This window comes from Desmodus rotundus, chromosome 12, assembly GCF_022682495.2.
Source record: "Desmodus rotundus isolate HL8 chromosome 12, HLdesRot8A.1, whole genome shotgun sequence".
In the NCBI taxonomy this organism is placed as follows: domain Eukaryota; kingdom Metazoa; phylum Chordata; class Mammalia; order Chiroptera; family Phyllostomidae; genus Desmodus; species Desmodus rotundus.
Window position 1 is genome coordinate 49,995,331 of NC_071398.1, and position 18,993 is coordinate 50,014,323.

Consider the following 18,993-nt stretch of genomic DNA (forward strand, 5'->3'; position numbering starts at 1 on the left):
ACAATTTAAGGTTCCGTGGACCCTAGATGGTCCCAATTCTGTCTGTCACTGACCCAGACAGAGATTATAGCTTTTTACCTTTAAAACATGTTTACCTATTAGGATGGGTATTTCTTTAATGGAAAATCACGAGTATTGGCAAAGGTGGAGAGAGACAGCGCCCCAGGGTTTGCCGGGGAAATGCTCTGCTCCTGGGCTTTGCTTTGTTGGGAAGTTATCGGTTACCGCTTCAGTCTCCGTACTTGTTAATGATCCGCTCAGATTTTCTGTTTCTTCATGCTTCAGTCTTGGTCAGTTTCCCATTTCTAGGAATTTATCCATTTCTTCTCAATTTGCTGGTGATAATTATTGACGATAGTCTCTCATGACCCTTTGTATTTCTGCAGTATCAGTTGTCACTTCTCCTCTTTCCCTTCCGACTTGATTTGCGTCCTCTCTCTCTTTTTCATGGTTAGTCTGGCTAAAGGTTTATCGATTTTGTTTATCTTTTCAAAAGACCAGCTCTTCATTTCATCGATCTTTCCTATTATCTGTCTTGTCTCTAGTTTATTTATTTCTGCTCTAATCTTTCTTATTTCCTTCCTTCTGCTAACATTGGGCTTGGTTCATTCTTCTTCTTGAGGTGTAAAGTTAGGTTGTTTATCTGAGATCTCTTTTTTTCTTCATAGAGGCTATTTTGGGCTCAGACCTCAAAAATGAGAGATTTCAAGAGTGGAGGTGAAGGTGGAGTGCTTACTTGGGGAGTGGCCACGACCACAGTGAGCTTGTGATGATACAACTCCACGGCAATGCCTCAAGACAGATAAAGCTTTGAGTCAGTGCTCAATACGTGAGGACTTAAGGAAAGCCTCCAGAAAGTTCTCAGATGACGGGGATGAGTGTTAAAACATAATCACTAAAGATAGCTCAGAGAAGCAAGAGTATACGCGTAGCAGGTTGACCAAGAAGAAAGCCCATCTCCTGATAGAGACTTCCTTCTTTTCTCCTTTCTTCTCCGCATTCCACTCTTGTCCACAGTAAACATGGTAGAAGAAGACAAAGAAAGATGGTAGAGTGTAGAGGGTGGATAGTGGGGATTAACATACCTCCGACTCCAGGCACTTTTTTGTAAAAGTACATCCTGAGTAATGTTCGCTACAGTGTGCCAGAAACTGTCTTCAGTGTCCTTGTGGACTTACCTCTGAGAACCCTCACAGCCCCGTGAGCAGGCATGATATGACCCAAGTGTCAAAGGTGAGAAAAGAGGCACAGAGCTGTTCCATGGTTAACTAACGAAGGGATGTTACCTTGCTCATAAATGGCACAGAGAATAAGAACTACAGACCTGGCCTGGTGGCTCAGTTGGTTGGAGCATCATACCATACACCTAAAGGTTGCAGGTTCAATTTCCAGTCAGGGCACATGCCTAGGTTGCAGGTTCAAATCCACAGTGGAGGCACATAGAGGAGGCAACTGATCAATGTTCTCTCACATTGATGTTTCTCTCTCTCCCTTTCTAACTCTCTAAAAATCAGTAAATATGTCCTCAGGTGAGGATTTGAAAAAGAGAAGAGAGAGAGAGAGAACTACAAAGCAGATTCAAGTCTCAATACTGAGCCTGAATGCTGGACAGGACACCAAGCTTTTCCATAGGAAAGAGAATCTTTGAGCTCAGGAGGTGAAGAGAGTCCCAGGTACATGCTAAGATCCCCAAAATGTGGATTAAATAAATCTGTCCTCTTGGGTAGTGTTTTCATTTTTTTTATAATTTCATGTCTCCACAGGTCTTATCCATTTTGTCTTCTGATTGGTTGTTTTTTTTTTTTTTTTTTATCAGCGGTGCCTGAGGTTCTTGGACTTGAGTGAAGATGAGTGTGAATGTGGATTCCACCACCACCACCACCACCACCACCTCCTCCTCTCGATCTATCTCATCCTTGATATCCTCCTCCTCCTCTTCCTCCTCCCCCTTCAAAGATGGGGTCATGCTGTACATGCTCTACCTAAGCAAGGAGGAGCTACAAAGGTTCAAGCAACTTTTAGTGGACGAGAACCCCAGACCTGGCTCTGTCCAGATCACCTGGGACCAGGTAAAGACAGCCACCTGGGGGGAGGTGATTCATCTCCTGATGGAGTACTTCCCTGGACGACTAGCTTGGGATGTAACTCATGACATCTTTGCCAAGATGAACCAGATGCAACTGTGTCTTCGGGTACAGAGGGAACTACAAGGTGAGTGGTCATCTGGGATGCTAAACAGGATGGGCTTGGGTGCTGAAGAACTAAAGGCTTTGCTGGCCACCCGTACTGGCCACTTGAATGAGAGAGCAAATAGTGGAGTGAGATGATGACCCTGACCCCCAAAGGCAAAGACTATCCTATTTGCATATTTAAAAAAACCTTAACCTGATACCACTTATACGAGATGAACACAGAGAGACAAAGACATGGAGAAGTCGGAAGTAAAATGGTAAGAAAACATGGGATGATGAAATCACTAAACAGAAGAAAGCTGGTGTAGTTACGGTGAGGTCAGCAGCCTAATGTTTAAGGCAAACAAATTAAAGACTAAAAAGGCCCTTTTGTAATGATGAAGGGGCTCACTTCCACAGGAGGGATTGAAATTGCACATTTTCAATAACACGATAACACAATAACACATCTTCAAAGACATGTGCACAAAAAAACCCCCCAAAACAATAGAAAAACCCATAAATAGGGATTGAGACATTAACACACCTCTTCCAATAGTTGACATCAAAGCTGTCAAATACTGGTAAGAACGGAGAAAACGTGCACCACACAATTCACAAATCTACACAGCAGGTGGCGAGGTCCCTCATCTGTCTCACTGGCCAAGGTCATCCCGAAATCTGGCTTGGTACCTAGCAACTCATAGGGTGCACTGATGTTGAAGGAAGAGACAATCATTGACTGGGAAGAGGGACCTGCTTTTGATAAGGTGCCCCAGGTAGTCCTCTTGGATGAAGTGACGCTAAGGTTGGGATCTGACCCATGAGGAAGCAGCTAGACATGTGAGGAGGAGGGAGTATGGACGGAAAACAGAATCAGAAGCCAGGAAACCCTTATGCCCAAGACATCAGTGTTGACTAGACCCTGAGGGGAAATGAGAGGAGGGCAAAATACATGCAACTAGATGTATAGGGATGCATAGGCATGTATTTTATATGTTTCTCTGCACAGTCAATCTTGAGAACTTGAGGATTCTCCTACTCACTAAAAATTTATTTGTAAGCTCAAATCGATATGCGAGGTACATCCAGATCACTCACAGATGTGCACAGAGTGGTGAGAAATTTGCACGGGTGCATCCCCAGTTGAGCAAGGTGTCACTGTCTTCTTGCCTCATCTCTTGTCCTGGAAACAAGCGTGCTGCCCACGGTCTATTGGGTACCACATTTTTTGTGTGTGAGCCTCTTGGTGGTGGTATCACCGTTGCACGTGACCCCCAAGCGTAGTGGTGAAGTGCTGTCTAGTGTCCTGATTTCAGGGGGGCTGTGATGTGCCCCCTGGAGAAAATACATGTGTTAGGTGAGCTCTGTTCAGACTTCAGTCATAGTGCTGTTGGCCGTGTGTTCGAAGTGAATGAATCTACAATATACATTGAATAAAGTATCTTATTTTTTTTTTACTTTGGAATTGTACGCTTTAAATTTTATTTATTTATTTTTTTAGAGAGCAGGGAAGGGAGGGAGGAAGAGAGGGAGAGAAACATCGACTGGTTGCCCCGACTGGGGACTGGACTTGCCGTGCAGGCACCTGCCCTGACTGGGAATCAAACCAGTGACCTTTCGGTTTGCAGGATGAAGCCCAATCAAATGAGCCAGGCCAGTCAGAGTGAATAAGGTATATTTAAACAGAAACACACATACGAGTATAAGTGAGGCCACGTGGTATTTCTCTTTCTTTGTCTGACTTATTTCACTAAGCATGATACCTTCTATGTCCATCCATGTTGTCATAAATGGTACGATTTCATTCTCTTTTTTATGGCCAGGGAGTATGCCATTGAATGTCAATGATAATTTAAAAATCTTAAAAATAAAATAAACCAAAAAGACAAAAACACATACAGACCAAGGTTATGTATTAAAGAGTTTATAGAAATACTGTAACCAGAGGCTACAGGACACAAACCCTGTGATGGCCTTGGAGCAATGGTCCGTGGTGGTGAATTCAGTGCTAACGGCGATTTTATAGAACATAATGATGACGAATAACAAGAATCAATGGCTATTATATATAATTGTGTATACATATAAATACACACATAATTTGTACACATACATACAACAGATGTGGACATCCACACAGATATTAAAGTGTGCATGGATTTTACATATACATACATGTATGAGAGTTTGTGTCCATATTTCACCTCTAGCATCTGGCTGGGTGATAAATTTATACAGTCTTGAACACCTTCCTCAGTCCACCATGAAATAGCACCAATTTCCTCACTCTCTGATGTCACGACGAGGTCTAGCTAATTTTCTTCTCCCTGAACTGAGGGGTGAGGTACTTGAGTGGTGTGGCCACTGCTATCCCATCTGTCAATCTTCTCACTCTCATGGGACAGCTTCATTCTTGGTCTGTTCCAGACATCCTACCTAACTTGGAGCCAGAGGACTTGAACTCCAGAGGAACGCAAATGAACATGGAGGCAGAAGAATCTGGTATGTGCCAGGGTCATGGCAAACCCTCAGGGAGAACGGGCTATGGGCTGGGAGGAGAAACTCGATTCCTCAGGCGAGGCGGATTGGAAATGAATTTGGCGTCTGTGCCACGAGTCAGAACATAAGAACGAAGAGTAGGTGTGGGCCTGTCTAACTAGGAAGCCCAGCCACCCCACCTGTAGGGGTGGATGCAGGGGCTCAGACTACATCCTGGTGACCTCATTTCTCTTGTCCTAGCTCCCTCTCTTCTAGTGGATTTCATCCTGAGTGGTCTCTCCCCCTGTACAGTGACTACCTGTGCCCCCAGCTGCTGTAAGCACAGGGGATGCCACCTTAGTAACACTAGCAGAAATAAGAGTGTCCCCAAACACACTCTGCTGAATGAACGGAGGGCAGGCGCTCAGCCATGGGGCAGGTCGTAAATTGCTCTGGTTGGCTGAGATTGGCTAGCCTGTGTGTGAGATAGCTCGGTGGTAGGACCAGCCCCCACCCAATGTTGCAGACTGAGAGTCGGAAGGGGTTCTCCAGAGAAAAATCAGGGTCAGAATAGGAATGGTGGATAGGTGGGCAAACACAGTAGATATCTTTTTTCTTGTTTTTTTTAATGTTTTTTTTAAAGATTTTATTTTTTTATTTTTAGAGAGAGGGGAAGAGAGGGAGAGAATCATCGATGTGGGAGAGATGCATTGATCAATTGCCTCTCATATGGGCTCCCAACTGGGGACCTGGCCCGCATCCCAGGCATGTGCCCTGACTGGGAATCAAACCGGTGATCTTTTGGTTCACAGACTGGTGCTCAATCCACTGAGCTGCATCAGCCAGGGCTATTTTTGCTTTTGCTCTTTGGAGAAGAGAATAATTTATTTATTTTGAAGACTTGATGATTTATTTACACAGTGTTCCTCCTTTTCCTCTATACTTCCAGTGAACTTTTTTTTTTTTTTTTGCGGCTAATTTTTTTTAATTTAAAGCATTTTATTTTTTCCATTACAGTTGACACTCAATATTCTATTAGCTTCAGGTGAGCAGTGTAGTGTTTAGACATGCATGTAACTTACAAAGTGATCCCTGATGTTTCCAGTACCCACCTGACACCATCCATAGTTATTATAACATTATTGACCATATTCCCTGTGCTGTACTTTACATCCCTGTGGCTATTTTTATAACTGGAAATCTGTACTTCTTAATCCCTTCTCCTTTTTCACCCAGTCCCCCACCCCCTTCCATCTGGTAACTGTCAGTCTGTTCTCTGTGTCTATGAATCTGTTTCAGGTTTTCTTTTTTTGTTGTTCATTTATACTGTTCTTTAGATTCCACATATAAGTGAAACCATGTGGTATTTGTCTTTCTCTGACAAACTTATTTTACTGAACACAATACCCTCCAGGCCCATCCATGCTGTTGTAAATGGTAAGCTTTCATCCTTTTTCATAGCTGAGTAATATTCCATTATATTACATATATATATATATATTCCACATCTTCTTTATCCATTTGTCTATTGATGAGCCCTTGGGTTGCTTCCCTGTCTTGGCTATTGTAAATAACACTGCAATGAACATACAGATACATAGATCTTTTCTAATTAGTGTTTTGAGTTTCTTCAGGTAAATGCCTAGAAGTGGGATCACTGGGTAGTTCTACTTTTAATTTTTTGAGAATTTTTTTCCATAGCAGCATTAACCTATCCCTCCTTCCCCCGCCCCTTCTAACCTGGACTGTCAAAATTAGGATTCTAGAAGATACCCAAGTTATGTTAGCATGAAACTAGCCTTCCAACCGGGCTGCCAAAGGAAACCATTTTAATCTGCCTTGAGAACACACTGAGCAAGATGCGAAATGGTCAGTTCTAGCATCAGCCTAGTTGGATTTCACTCCCTCAACAAATCCTGGAGAGTGGCTGGTTTTATTTATTTTTTATTTTTGTAATCCTCACTAGAAGATATGCTTATGGATTTGAGAAATATCAATCAGTCACCTCTCACATGTGCCCCAACCAAGGATCGAACCTGCCATCTAGGTACATGCCCTGATCAGGGATGGAACCCACAACCTTCTGGTGCACGGGACAACACTTTAAACAACAGAGCCACCCAGCCAGGGCGAGAGCTGCAGCTTTTAACACTGTGGTCTCAGCCAGGGTCAAACATCCTACTTTAGTGTTAGAGATGGCGATGAGATTCTGTGAGTAGAGTCAAGTCATAAAGCCAGTGACTTAGTAGTTCTCAGACTTCTTGTAAGCTTCTTCCTGACCATTTGAGGGGATACAGTTGGAGCCAGGCAGCATTTCTAACTCACAAAGTGTGCAGTTGAAGGCACATCAGAGAAAGAGAGAGAATCACAGGTTGAGATGAAGGTTTGTGACTGATCCTATCTGTCTCTCATCAGCCTTCTCGTGTGCTAACAGATAAAAAGGGCCCAGCCCCACAGGAAATACTTTCCCCCAGCTTTTCTTGGCATTGCGGTGACAGTCCTAGGCCATGAGATGTTAAGTAGACTTCACCTGAGGGTAAAAGTAGACAGGAGCTCTTAGCAGGTCCCCTCTCCCTGTTATTCCTGCTCTGAATTCAGATGACATAAGCTGAAACGACGAGCTTCTATCTGTAAGTCAAGACATGCGGAGAACGGGCCAAAAGAGCTCTGGTTCCACTTGGCCCTGAAGCTGTGGACCCAACATACCAATGTCAACAGCTTGACACCCACCTACCCCCTTGTCTCATGTCAAAAGCGGTCCTTGGTTGGTTTAAGCTGACTTCAAGTTGACTTTGCTGGGACTTGTAGTTCTTAACTGAGTCCCACTCTCCAGAAAAGTGTTCCATTTAGGTGAGTGCATGGCGGGGCTTGCTGGCAAACTTAAGGCTGGTTTTCTTTCTTTTTTTTTTTTAAGTTTTAAGTTTTAACTTTTACTTATTGTTTTTTAGACAGAGAGAGAGAGAGATCAATATATCGCTCCACTTATTTATACATTCATTGGTTGATTCTTATGTGTGCCCTGACTGGGAATCAAACCCACAATCTTGTCGTAACTGGATGATGCTCTAACCAGCTGAGCTACCCAACCAGGGCTAAGGCTCAGTTAGTTCCCACAATTAACCTTGATGGTGTCACCTGTATTTCTCCCATCTCGCTAACCTAGATGAAATACAGAACTACCGACTGCGTGTGAAGTATCAGTATTCCCCGGTGGGGAACAGGACCATGTGGCCTGGGAACCAAGTGGACTTCCTCTATCAAGACATACCCACACACCAGAGTCTCTTACCGTGTCTGTTTCTTCCCAGGAGACCTCAAGGTCGACAGCCCAAGACGGTTGTCCTGCTAGGAGTCGCTGGGGTGGGAAAAACAACCCTGGCCCACCAGGTGATGTTGAAGTGGGCAGGAAACACATTCTACTGCCACAAGTTCTGGTGCGCTTTCTACCTCCACTGCTGTGGCGTGGCCCAGGACAAGGAGCAGAGCCTGTGTGAGCTGCTGTCACGCCAGTGGCTGGGGTCTCAGGCTGTCATGTCCAAGATGATGTCCAGGCCAGATAGACTGCTGCTCATCCTGGACGGCTTCGAGGAGCTGACATTGACCCTCACAGATCGATCAGAGGACCTGAGTGAGGACTGGAGCCGGAAGCTGCCGGCGTCTGTCCTCCTGGGCAGTCTGCTGAGCAGAAGAATGCTCCCCGAGGCCACGTTGCTGCTGCTGCTGAGGCTGTCCTCCTGGGGGGTCACTAAGCCGTTTCTAAAGTCTCCCTTTGTTATAACACTCATGGGGTTCAATGAGGTAGAAAAAGCCCGGTATATCAGCACGTATTTTGGCAACGAGGAGCAGGCTGAGGAAGCCTTGTGTTTCGTCATGAGGAACCCCATCCTCTTCCCGATGTGCCATGTTCCCGTGATCTGCTGGCTGATTTGTTCACGTCTGAAAGAGCAGATGGAGAGAGGAGCCAGTCTTGCCAGCGTGTTCCCGAATGCCACCGCCGTCTTTGCCTGTTACCTGTCTAGTGTGTTTCCCGACCCAGCTGAAAGCTTTCCCAGGGACGCCCACCAGGAAATGTTGGTAGGTCTCTGTAACCTGGCAGCAGATGGGATGTGGAACAAGCGGTGGGTGTTTGGTAAAAAGGACCTTGAGCAGGCCAAGCTGGATGCAACAGCCGTGGCTACTCTCCTTAAGGTGAATATTCTTCGAAGGGTGGCCGGCGGTGAGGACCATTACGCCTTTGCCCTCCTGAGCTTCCAGGAATTTTTTGCGGCCTTGTTGTATGTTCTCGACTTCCCACAAAGCCTCCCCAGTTTCCGGATGCTGGACCAGGCTCACATGAAATCCCTGGTAGTGTACCCAGGGAGCAAGCGAAACCACCTCGCCCAGATGGCGATATTTCTGTTTGGCCTCTTCAATGAGAACTGTGCCCTGGCGGTGGAGCAGTCCTTTGAATGCAGGCTGTTGTTGGGGAATAAGAAATTACTGGAAGTGGCAGCGCTGTGGCAGGTGTGTGGCCTGCCCACCGTGCACCATGGGGTCCCACACCTGTTCTACTGCCTGTATGAGATCCAGGAGCAGGAGTTTGTGAGTCAGATCCTGCACGATTGCCATAAAGTGACCTTGATCATCAAGAAAAGTAAGGACTTGCAGGTGTCTGCTTTCTGCCTCATGTACTGTCAACATTTGCGGGAGATGGAACTGAGCATCACCCTGACCATCGACGAGGAGAGCAGTCTCCACTCCTGTGCATTTTCTTCTGCTGGGTGAGTGATCCAGCCTCTGCCCGCCAGTCCGTCTCATCTGAGACTTCACCAAACTACACCAGGCATCTAGGGTTAGGGTTAGGGCTTGGGAAACCTGTGAATTTTCCCGGGAAAATACAGGTGTCCTTACCTGAGGCTGGAATCCTCCTGGAATAGAATGGGAAATCATGGAATGGCCCCTCTGGGCATTTTTTAGTGAGGAAGTCTTAACCAGAGTCATCAGGGATCTGTTCTCATCAGCAGGGTCGGGGCCGCCAGCCCTGGGTTTACTGGCTGGTTTTCCCCAGATGACTCTCAAAACCATGTGTCCTTTCCGGTCCTCTCCATTCCACACAGACCAGAAGACAACAATCAGCATTTTCAGTGGTGGAAAGACCTCTGTTCCGTGTTCAGGACACATGAGGATTTGGAAGCCCTGGCTCTGACCAACAGTGTTCTGGAGCCCAACACAGTGAGGGTCCTTTCGGCAGCACTGAAGCACCCCCGGTGTAAACTGCGGAAACTGATGTGAGTCTCAAACTCATCAGGCCAGCCTCGTCCTCCGTCTCACTGAGTGTTAACGCCCTCTGGCCTCATCCGTACTGTCCCAAAGGGTACCCAGTACATTTAGTTCATGTCCATCACCTCATGTAGTGACCAAAATTTAAAAAGTTTCTTGTGACCAAAAGTTTCTACTCTCTGAGCCACTTTCCAATATGCCCCAGAGCCGTGGTTACTAAAGTCACCAGGCTTCACATCACATCCTCAGGACCCATCTGTCTTGCAATTGGAAGTTGGTACCTGTTGACAACCTTCACCCAGACCCCCAGCCTCCCCTGCCTCTGATAACCACAAACCTCATCTCTTTTTCTGCCGGTTTTGCTTTTCTTTAGATTCTACTTGTAAGTGAGATTATTTTTCCAAAGAGCGCATACAGAGAGCCCATAGGTATGCAAAAAGAGGTTCGACATCACTAATCACCAGACAAATGCAAATTAAAACCACAGTGAGATTTCACACCTGTCAGAATGGCTACTGTCCATAAATGCACAAAGGACAAGGGCCGGGGAGGATGTGGAGAGAAGGGGAACCCTCGTGCACTGCTGGTGGGAATTTGGACAGGTGCAGCCCTGTGGGAAGCACCAGAAGGTTGCAGGGTAGGGTTAGGGTTAGGGTAGTTTGTATCGTTTCCTCGAAAGTTGCTACCAAATGGTAAGTATGTGGCATGATGGAGGTCTCAGCTAACACTACAGTGGTCATCACATTGCTAATAATGTATACATTGTTATATGTTGATGATATGGCAGTAAAGCTGGAGGAAGAAAAGAACTAAGTAGCCACTTGATGGCAGGGCTGGTTTCACAGGTGCACGTGTCCCAGCTGCTCGAATTGGGTGCATTAAATACAGGACACATGCATTTGGGGGTACATCAGTTATACCTGGATAACATCATCTAAAAAGAACTAACTAGCTGGTGATATCCTGCTAGAACTGGACACAGCTTACCTCTCCAGTCTTAGGCACGTGCATCGCTCCCTGATGATTGAAGATTTAATCCTCGTTTTGATGGAGAACCCGTGTCTGAGCTACCTGGAAATACGAGGCATGGCGGTGCAAGGCAAGGCCGTGGAAGCTCTGTGCATGGTCTTGAAATACCATCAGTGTTTTCTGCAGTGTCTGAGGTGAGACTCCAGCCCAGACTGAGAGAACACCTAGCACCCAGGCGGTCTTTTCCCAAGTGGGGGTCTCATGGTCAGACCGCAGGTAGTGTTTTTCCTTAACCTTGTAAGATGTCTTTATTTTTTAATTTGTCGATTGCAGTTGACATTCGATAGTATTTTATATTAATATAGGTCATCGTTCTCTTAATCCATTTCACTCTCCTTTTTAAAAATGTTTTTTTATTTACTGATCTTTATTTAGAGAGAGAGAGAGGGAGAGGGGGAAGAGAGAGAGAGAGAGAGTGAGAGAAAGAGAGAAACATCGATTTGTTGTTCCACTTATTGATGCACTCGTTGGTTGCCTCTGCGTGTGGTAAGAATACACGAACTACCCTCTTAGCAAATTTCTCATAGATAATCTTGTTAACTATCGTCACCGCACTTCCACTGAATGTTAAGGGCTGAATCGAGCCAGTTGTGGGGCAGTCGGTGACAGCCCCAAGTGTGTGTTCTTCTTCTGCTATAATTTGTGACTCTGCTGAAGTTGATGCTGGCTTCCCAGCTGGGAAAGATGCAGATGTCCCCGAGAGTCACCAGGGACAGATGTACGTGGCTCTGGAGACACTGCTTTCCCCAGGAGCTAAGCCCCGGTGTCTCTGTGCCATCCCCCAGGTTGGAAGATTGCCCGGTCAGCCCTAAAAATTTGTGTAACCTTGCCAGTAGTCTCCGCACTAACTTCCACCTGAAGACGCTAATGCTGAGCAATGGCTCTCTAGAGGACTCGGGGGCCTATTACCTGTCCATGGCCCAACTGGAGAGACTGTCGTAAGTCTTTTTCTGGGTGTCGTGACTGCTGTTGGTTTGTTTGGAAGGACGAGTGCTTTGGGGACAAAGGCAGGGACAGGGGCATGTGTGTGTGGTGGAGCGAACGTAAGGTCTCGTGATCGAAATAATTAGAGAGATGGGTCAGTGGAGAGTTGAGCAGAGGTAGAGAGAGAAGATGTACATAAAAGCACATAGTCACACCTGATGCCTAGAATGTAATTCTAATCGCCCAGGTGCATCCGTTCTCCACTTTAAGGACTAGATCCTCCCTCATCAATCGCCACCCACCCCCACAACCGCCCATCACCCTCCTGAGTTGGGTCGATGGGGCTCCTTACCTTTGTGTGGACACGGTCTACCCTGCACATACCCCTGAACAGACCATCCTGTGGCTCTGCATGGCTTTGGACTTCCCTTGTGTCCTGTCCTGTGTGTTCTTCCTGACCACCCGTGCTAGTGTCCATCTGTGTTCAGTTGTGCCTGTGGCCCGTTCCTCTTCGCTGCTCACTGATAACATTTGTGCAAATGTGCAACACTGCAGGTGTCTGTCCTGTGTGCAGCGGAGCTGTGGGCTGCTCACACTCACACTCACACACTCACACACACTCACAGTCACGTATGCACACTCATCCAACACACATCACTGCCGGTATTCTTGTTTCTGTTTTTGCCAACTTTTTGGGCAGAAAATGATATCACATTGTTTGTTTGTTTATTTTATCATTTTAAAAAATATTTCCTTGTCACCTTGGATTTGGTACGCGACTCTGAGAGAGAGAGAGAGAGAGAGAGAGAGAGAGAGAGAGAGAGAGAAACATTGATTTGTTGTTCTGCTTATTGATGCATTCATTGGTTAATTCTTGTATGTGCCCAGACCAGGGATTGAACCTGCAACCTCGGTGTATCAGGATGACTCTGTAACCAGCTGAGCTACCCAGCAAGGGCTTTATTTTATTTTTTTAATATCACAATATTTTTGTGTATTTTAGATTACTACTTTAGTATAGGTTGCTAAAAGAGGAATTACAGGGTTAGAAAGTAGACATTTTATTTTATTTTTAACTTTTTGGGTGACACTGGTTAATGAAATTACACAGGTGGCAGGTACACAGTTCCACAGCACATCAGCTGCACACCGTACTGTGTCCACCACCCCAAGTCACGTCTCCTCCACCATCATCTATCCCTCCCCCACCTCCCCCACATAGCGTATTGTCAAATCCGCGCTTCTCTCCTGACTCATAAGAAGTTTTTCATGACCCTACTATTCATCTTAGACTCTCTAATGCGAATGCCCATGAACGCCTGCTCACATCTTCAATGCATCTTTTTTCTTTTTTTACGTAGTAGGATAACGTCTCTTCCCAGACCATGTCTGTCACCGATACCCATTCCTCCATCGCTGACCTCTGTCTCTTCCCTCTTGAGCCCACAGTATCACAGTTTCCCTGATTCACAATCCCTCCAGTCTGCTGTTCTCTCATCCAACTTCCTGTCCTCTCCTTAAAACCTTGGAGCCCTCAGAGGTGGTCCCAGAGGTATGACAAGGCTTTTGCATTGAGAAGGAAATCCCCACTGAAATTTCCATCACTCAGTAGGAGACAGAAATCCCAGTCATGACCTCGGCCGGGTAGCTCGGTGAGTTAGAGTATTGTCTGGATACGCCAAGGTTGTGAGTTCGATCCCTGGTCAGGGCATGTACAAGAAGAAACCAATGAATGCATGAATAAGTGGAACAACAAATCGATGTTTTTCTCTCTCTCTTCCTCTCTCCTTTCCTCTCTCTCTGAAATAATCAATAAAGAATTTAAATATATATATATATATTTTTTCAAAACCCAGTCTCAGGTGGGCAGGGGTAGCCTCCCATTTGCATGTCTCTGTCCCACAGGTTGGAGAACTGTGACCCCACACTGCTCCGCTACAACGGTCTCATCTGCCCCCTCGAGAATAGCCACAGGCTGACCCACCTGAGCTTGGCTGGGAACCCCTTGAAGGAGGAAGGGGCCAAAGAGCTTTGGGACGCCTTACAGCACACCAAGTGTCCCCTCCAGAGGCTAGTGTAAGTCCCCAAGTATTCTCTTGCCAGTCACGGGGGTGTGAAGTCCAGCTCCGGGAATGGAGTCAATAATGTTGTAACAACTGTGTGGAGCCAGGCGGCTACTTGACTTACCAGGGGGGTTGCTTCATAATTTATATAAATGTCTAGTCACTAGGATGCACACCTGAAACTAATTTAATATTGAATGCTAACTGTCAATGAAAAAAATATATTAAAAAAAAAAAGTTATGCCCTGGCTGGGTGGCTTAGTTGGTAGGAGCGTCTTCCTGGACACCAAAAGGTTATGAGTTCAATTCCTGGTCACGGCATATACCTAGGTTGCAGGTTTAATCTCCAGTTGAGGCGCATTACTGGAGGCAAATGATCAATGCTCCTCTCTCACATCAATGTTCCTCTCTCTCCCTCCCTCCCTCCCTCCCTCCCTCTCTCTCCCTCTCTTTCTGCCTCTCCCTTCCTCTCTATGTCAAATCAATGAGCATATCCTCAAGTGAGGAATTTTTTAAAAAGAAGCAAAGTACTGATAAGGGCTACAATGTGCACGAACCTTGCAAATGCTTTGGTCCGTGAGAAAAGCCAGGCACGGGTCCCCATAACGTAGGGTTCCATTTATATCGATTGTCCAGAAGAGGCGAATCTGCTGCGCTGCAATGAACACAGAGGTGTGGGTAGCTCTTCCAGGTCCTGAGTTTAATCCTTTTGTTTAAACACCCAGAAAGCAGATGGACAGATGCCAAAGCAGGGTGGGGGTAGAAATTGAGAACGATGAAAATACCCCCACATCGTAAATGTTGTACAACTCTGTGAATGTCCTAAAAACCAACACGTGGGCACCTTACGTGGATGCATCATATGGTGTGTTCATGATACTTCGATAAAGCTGTCGTAACAACAACAAAAAAGGCAAGAAAGATGTCAGCTCGAAGGGTGTGCTGGTTGGTTTTTCCCTCCCTGTTTTCTTTGCAGCCTGAGAAATTGCACTCTGACCTCTGGCTGCAGTCAGGACATGGCCTGTGCTCTTGTCCAGAATAAAACCCTGAGAAGTCTGGACCTTGGTTTGAACAGCCTGAAGGATGATGGGGTAATCCTGCTCTGTGAGGCCCTGCTGACCCCTGACACCGGACTGCAGGTTCTTGAGTGAGTGACCCCCCCACCCCGTTTCCTTCCAGGGGACCAGGACAAGGCTCCGTGAAACTCTCTCGGGAGAGAATCTGGAGGAGTCTTCCGTGCATTTCTGGGTTTTCTCCTTCCTTGGGTTGGAGGGCTGGGGAGCTGCAGAGCAGTGATTCTCAACGTGTGGTTCTCAGGCGGGAAAACGGCATCTGGAACGTTGTTAGAAATGCAAAATTCTCGCAGTGTCTGTCTTTCTGGGCCTGCTCATTTCACTGAGCGTCGTAGCCTCAGGGTCGCTCCACACTGTCCCGGATGGCAGAACCTCTTTCTTAAGGCTGAATGATAATTCCATTGTATGTAAATACCCCATTTTCTTTCCTTAAAGGATTCTTTGATTTTTCAACTATAGTTGACATTTAATATTATTTTATTTTAGTGTCAGGAGTACAGCATAGTAGTTAGACATTTGTATAATTTACAAAGTGTTCCCCCTGGTACTTCCAGTAGCCGCCATATACAGTTACTACAATATTATCGACTATATTCCCTGTGTTGTACTTTTCACCCCCCTGACTATTCTGTAACTACCCATTTGTGTCCCCATTCCTTCACCTTGATACCCAGTCCCCCAAGCCCCTCCTGTCTGGCAACCTTCAATCTATCTTCTTTGCCGATGAGTCTCTTTCTATTTTGCTTGTTAGTTCATTTCATTCATTAGACCCTACATAGGAGTGAAATCATGTGGCATTTGTCTTTCTCTGACTGACTCATTTCACTCAGCACCATGCCCGCTAGGTCCATCCACGCTGTTGCGCATGGCAAGATTTCATTGGTTTTATGGCTGAGTCACATTCCATTCTATACATGTATCCCAACTTCTTTACCCACCTAATGCCAGTTTTTATTGTCCCCAAATAAGCCCATTTTGCTGGAGAAATATGTGGCTGTCTATTCTTTAAGGTCAACAGAATATATTTATTTGGTTTCCTGCCTCCTTCTCCCTAGGCATCACCCCCACCACCACCCCGATCAACCATGACTTCCAGGACACCTGGGACAGTGTAACATTCTTCCCTGTTGTCATCAAAGCCCTGTGCAGTGCCCATGTTTTCTAGCCCTGGCTGGTGTTGCTCAGTGGATTGAGCACCGGCCAGCAAACCAAGGGGTCGCCAGTTCGATTCCCAGTCAGGGCACATGTCTGGGTTGCAGGTCAGGTCCCCAGTAGGGGGCACAGGAGAAGTAACCACACATGGATGTTTCTGTCCCTCTCTTTCTCCTTCCCTCCCCCTCTCTCTAAAAATAAACTCATTTTTTAAATAAATATTTTCTAAATGAGCGGTTACACTCAATGTTTATTATTGACACTATTACAGATGCCCCCATTTCCCCCTCTTTGCCCACCTCCACCCAGCCCCTGCCCCTTGTCCCTCTGGCCAACACCACACTGCTGTCTGTGTCTGTGGATCCTGCACGTGGGCTCTCTGGCTAATCCCTTCACCTTCTTTCATCCCCTCCCACCTCCCTAGCCCCTCAGCTGTCAGTCTGCTCCTTGTGTCCATGCCTCTGGTTCTATTTTGTCCCTTAGTTTATTTTGTTCATGAGTTTTCACCTTTTTGAATGAGATAGGTGGCTCCTAATGTCTCAGAGTCTGCGACTGCATGGCTCCCTCTGAATCATCACCCCAAACACTCACAAACCAGCTCCCGGCAGGTACTGAAATCGTATTTCCCACCAGAGCGTGGTTTCTAGGCTGTGAGGCATGTGGTTTCTGGCTCAGCTCCTGGAGGTGGGACGAGGTGACTTGCCTGCTGTCTGTCTGTCCCACAGGCTGGAGGGGTGTCTGCTCACCTCCGATTGCTGCCAGGCTGTGAATTCCTTGCTCCTGGGCCACCGAAATCTGAGGTATCTGGACTTGAGCAGGAACTACATTGGGCTCAGTGGCTTGCAGCTCTTCTGTGAGACCTTTCAGGAGTGGACACTGAACACGAAGGTCGTTCTGTAAGTCTGGACAAGGTCCCGGACCTAAGATGCCGTTGCAGGGACTGCTACTGTTCTCCTCTCATTTCCTGGGTGTTTATACTCTTCTTTCTGTGGCCGCTCGAACCCGAACTCCCACCTGGATGTCATGGAAAATGTTACCTGGATTCTCCTATCTGATATATTTCTTTTTAATCCGGAAGCGCACCTGCCCTGGCTGGTGTGGCTCAGTGAATTGAGTGCCAGCAGGGGGCGTTTGAAGGGCCACTGATGGATGTTTCCCTTGCACATCTGTGTTTCTCTCCCACTCTTTTCTCCCCCCTTCCCCTCTCTCTATAAATAAATAAAATAAAATAAATAAAGTTAGAAAGAGGAAAGTGCCCCTATAAGAGACTTAGCACAGCACTTGACCCCATGATGTCCTCAGTCAGCAGTGCATCTGGGTCAAGGTTACAACTACGCCTGGTGCATTTGCTACCTGTTGCTCTGTAACAAATTGCCTCAATACTTAGCACCTGGAGACCACCCACACTCCTTTTCTCACAAAGTTTCTGAGGGCCCGAGATGCGGGAGGGGTTTTATTGGTTGGTCCTAGCTCCTGGTGTCCCAGGCGGGCTCAGTTACGTCATTCACTGCAGTTCCCTGGGGACTGAAGGTCACCCACGTGGCTGCTGGCCGGAGGTCCCACATACTCTTTATAGGGTGGTTCCTCACCCTTGCTGCTGGCTGCCTCTGGAATGAGGGGCATGGTGGAGGACCCCAAAATAGAGCCAGAGTCTTCATTGTTTCATTTTGAAGGAGACAAGTGATATCACTTCTGCGCTATGGGTCAGTGAGAGAGGCGACCCCACAAGAGTGTGTATAGAAGGGGAAGGGTCACTGGGGGGCCTCTGGGGGGCTGCCCATCCCACCTCGTAAGTGGTGGAACTGAGGCACTCGGACTCCATCCTGAGCTCCTGAGAACGTCCCAACTGGTCTCAGAACAGAGCAGAGGGGTCTCGTGGCGGGGGGTGCGTTTTCATCCTAGAGATTCTGCCCACTTTTCCAGGACGGAAAAGAACCCGGTTTTTGTGCTTCGCAGGAAGAGGAAACAGAGTTCTGGAGAGGACATGATGGCCCGGCTGGAGGGCCCCGAAGTGGACGAGGCCATCCTGAAGATCGTACAGGACTGGGACACTGAGGGCTCTGACGGGGCAGCGCGGATGGAATGACCCCTGGGACCCGCCACGTCCCCATACCTTTTTTGCCTGATAATTCCTGGGAAAGCAGATGTGTGTTCTGTGGGCCTTCTGAGTCTGAAGCAGCTCAGTTAGTTCTGGGAAATGGTGTGGGATGGGCCCCCCAAACAGCTCCCTGGGAGGTATGGAGGGCCTGGGTTATAAATTTCTACCTCACCTATTAAAGCAGTGGGATAATTTAATTAAAAATGTACATGAATGCAGTTTGAAAACTTTTTGAATGTCATTTATTCACCAGTAGACTTGGACATCAGCTGTTAGAAAGGAGGATGTTTCTGCCCTGGCTGGGTGGCTCAGTTGGTAGGAGAATCATTTGGTACCCTCCCTACCCACCCAAAAAAAAGTGTAGGTTCGATTCCCCGGCAGGGCACACACCTAGGTGGCAAGTTCAATCCCATGCTGGAGCACCATACAGGAGACAACCAATCAATGTTTCTCTCTCCCTCACTTCCTCTCTCTCTCTAAAATCAATAAACGTATACTCAGGTGGGGGTTCAAAAAGGAGGACATTTCCAAGGAAGACAATACAGCCCTGTCAAGGAGGGCATAGCTCCCACATGTTTAGTTCTTATATCTAGAGTAATAAAAAAATTGGGCCATGGCTGGTGTGGCTCAGTGGATTGAGCACCAGCCTGGGAACCAAAGGGTCACCAGTTCGATTCCCAGTCAGGGCACATGCCTGGGTTGTGGGCCAGGTCCCCAGTAGGGGGCACAAGAGAGGCAATCAC

At 46.9% G+C, this 18,993-nt stretch overlaps 1 protein-coding gene across 1 annotated transcript; it reads left to right on the forward strand.

The window, feature by feature from the left end:
* Nucleotides 1-1,847: 1,847 nt before the first annotated feature.
* Nucleotides 1,848-18,238, forward strand: NLRP8 (NLR family pyrin domain containing 8). The gene is made up of 10 exons (XM_024570502.2): nt 1,848-2,211; nt 4,602-4,676; nt 7,816-9,412; nt 9,749-9,919; nt 10,907-11,074; nt 11,726-11,878; nt 13,770-13,940; nt 14,904-15,074; nt 16,878-17,048; nt 18,109-18,238. Exons 1-10 carry the CDS (start codon nt 1,848-1,850, stop codon nt 18,236-18,238), a joined length of 3,171 nt encoding a protein of 1,056 aa, XP_024426270.2.
* Nucleotides 18,239-18,993: the final 755 nt, after the last annotated feature.

Excerpts from the sequence above, each read along its gene's own strand:
- NLRP8 (XM_024570502.2), top strand. The coding sequence starts at position 1,848 with ATGAGTGTGAATGTGGATTCCACCACCACCACCACCACCACCACCTCC. Across the intron at positions 11,879-13,769 it reads GCCCAACTGGAGAGACTGTC|GTTGGAGAACTGTGACCCCA; the intron begins GTAAGTCTTTTT and ends TCTGTCCCACAG. Across the intron at positions 17,049-18,108 it reads CTGAACACGAAGGTCGTTCT|GAAGAGGAAACAGAGTTCTG; the intron begins GTAAGTCTGGAC and ends TGTGCTTCGCAG.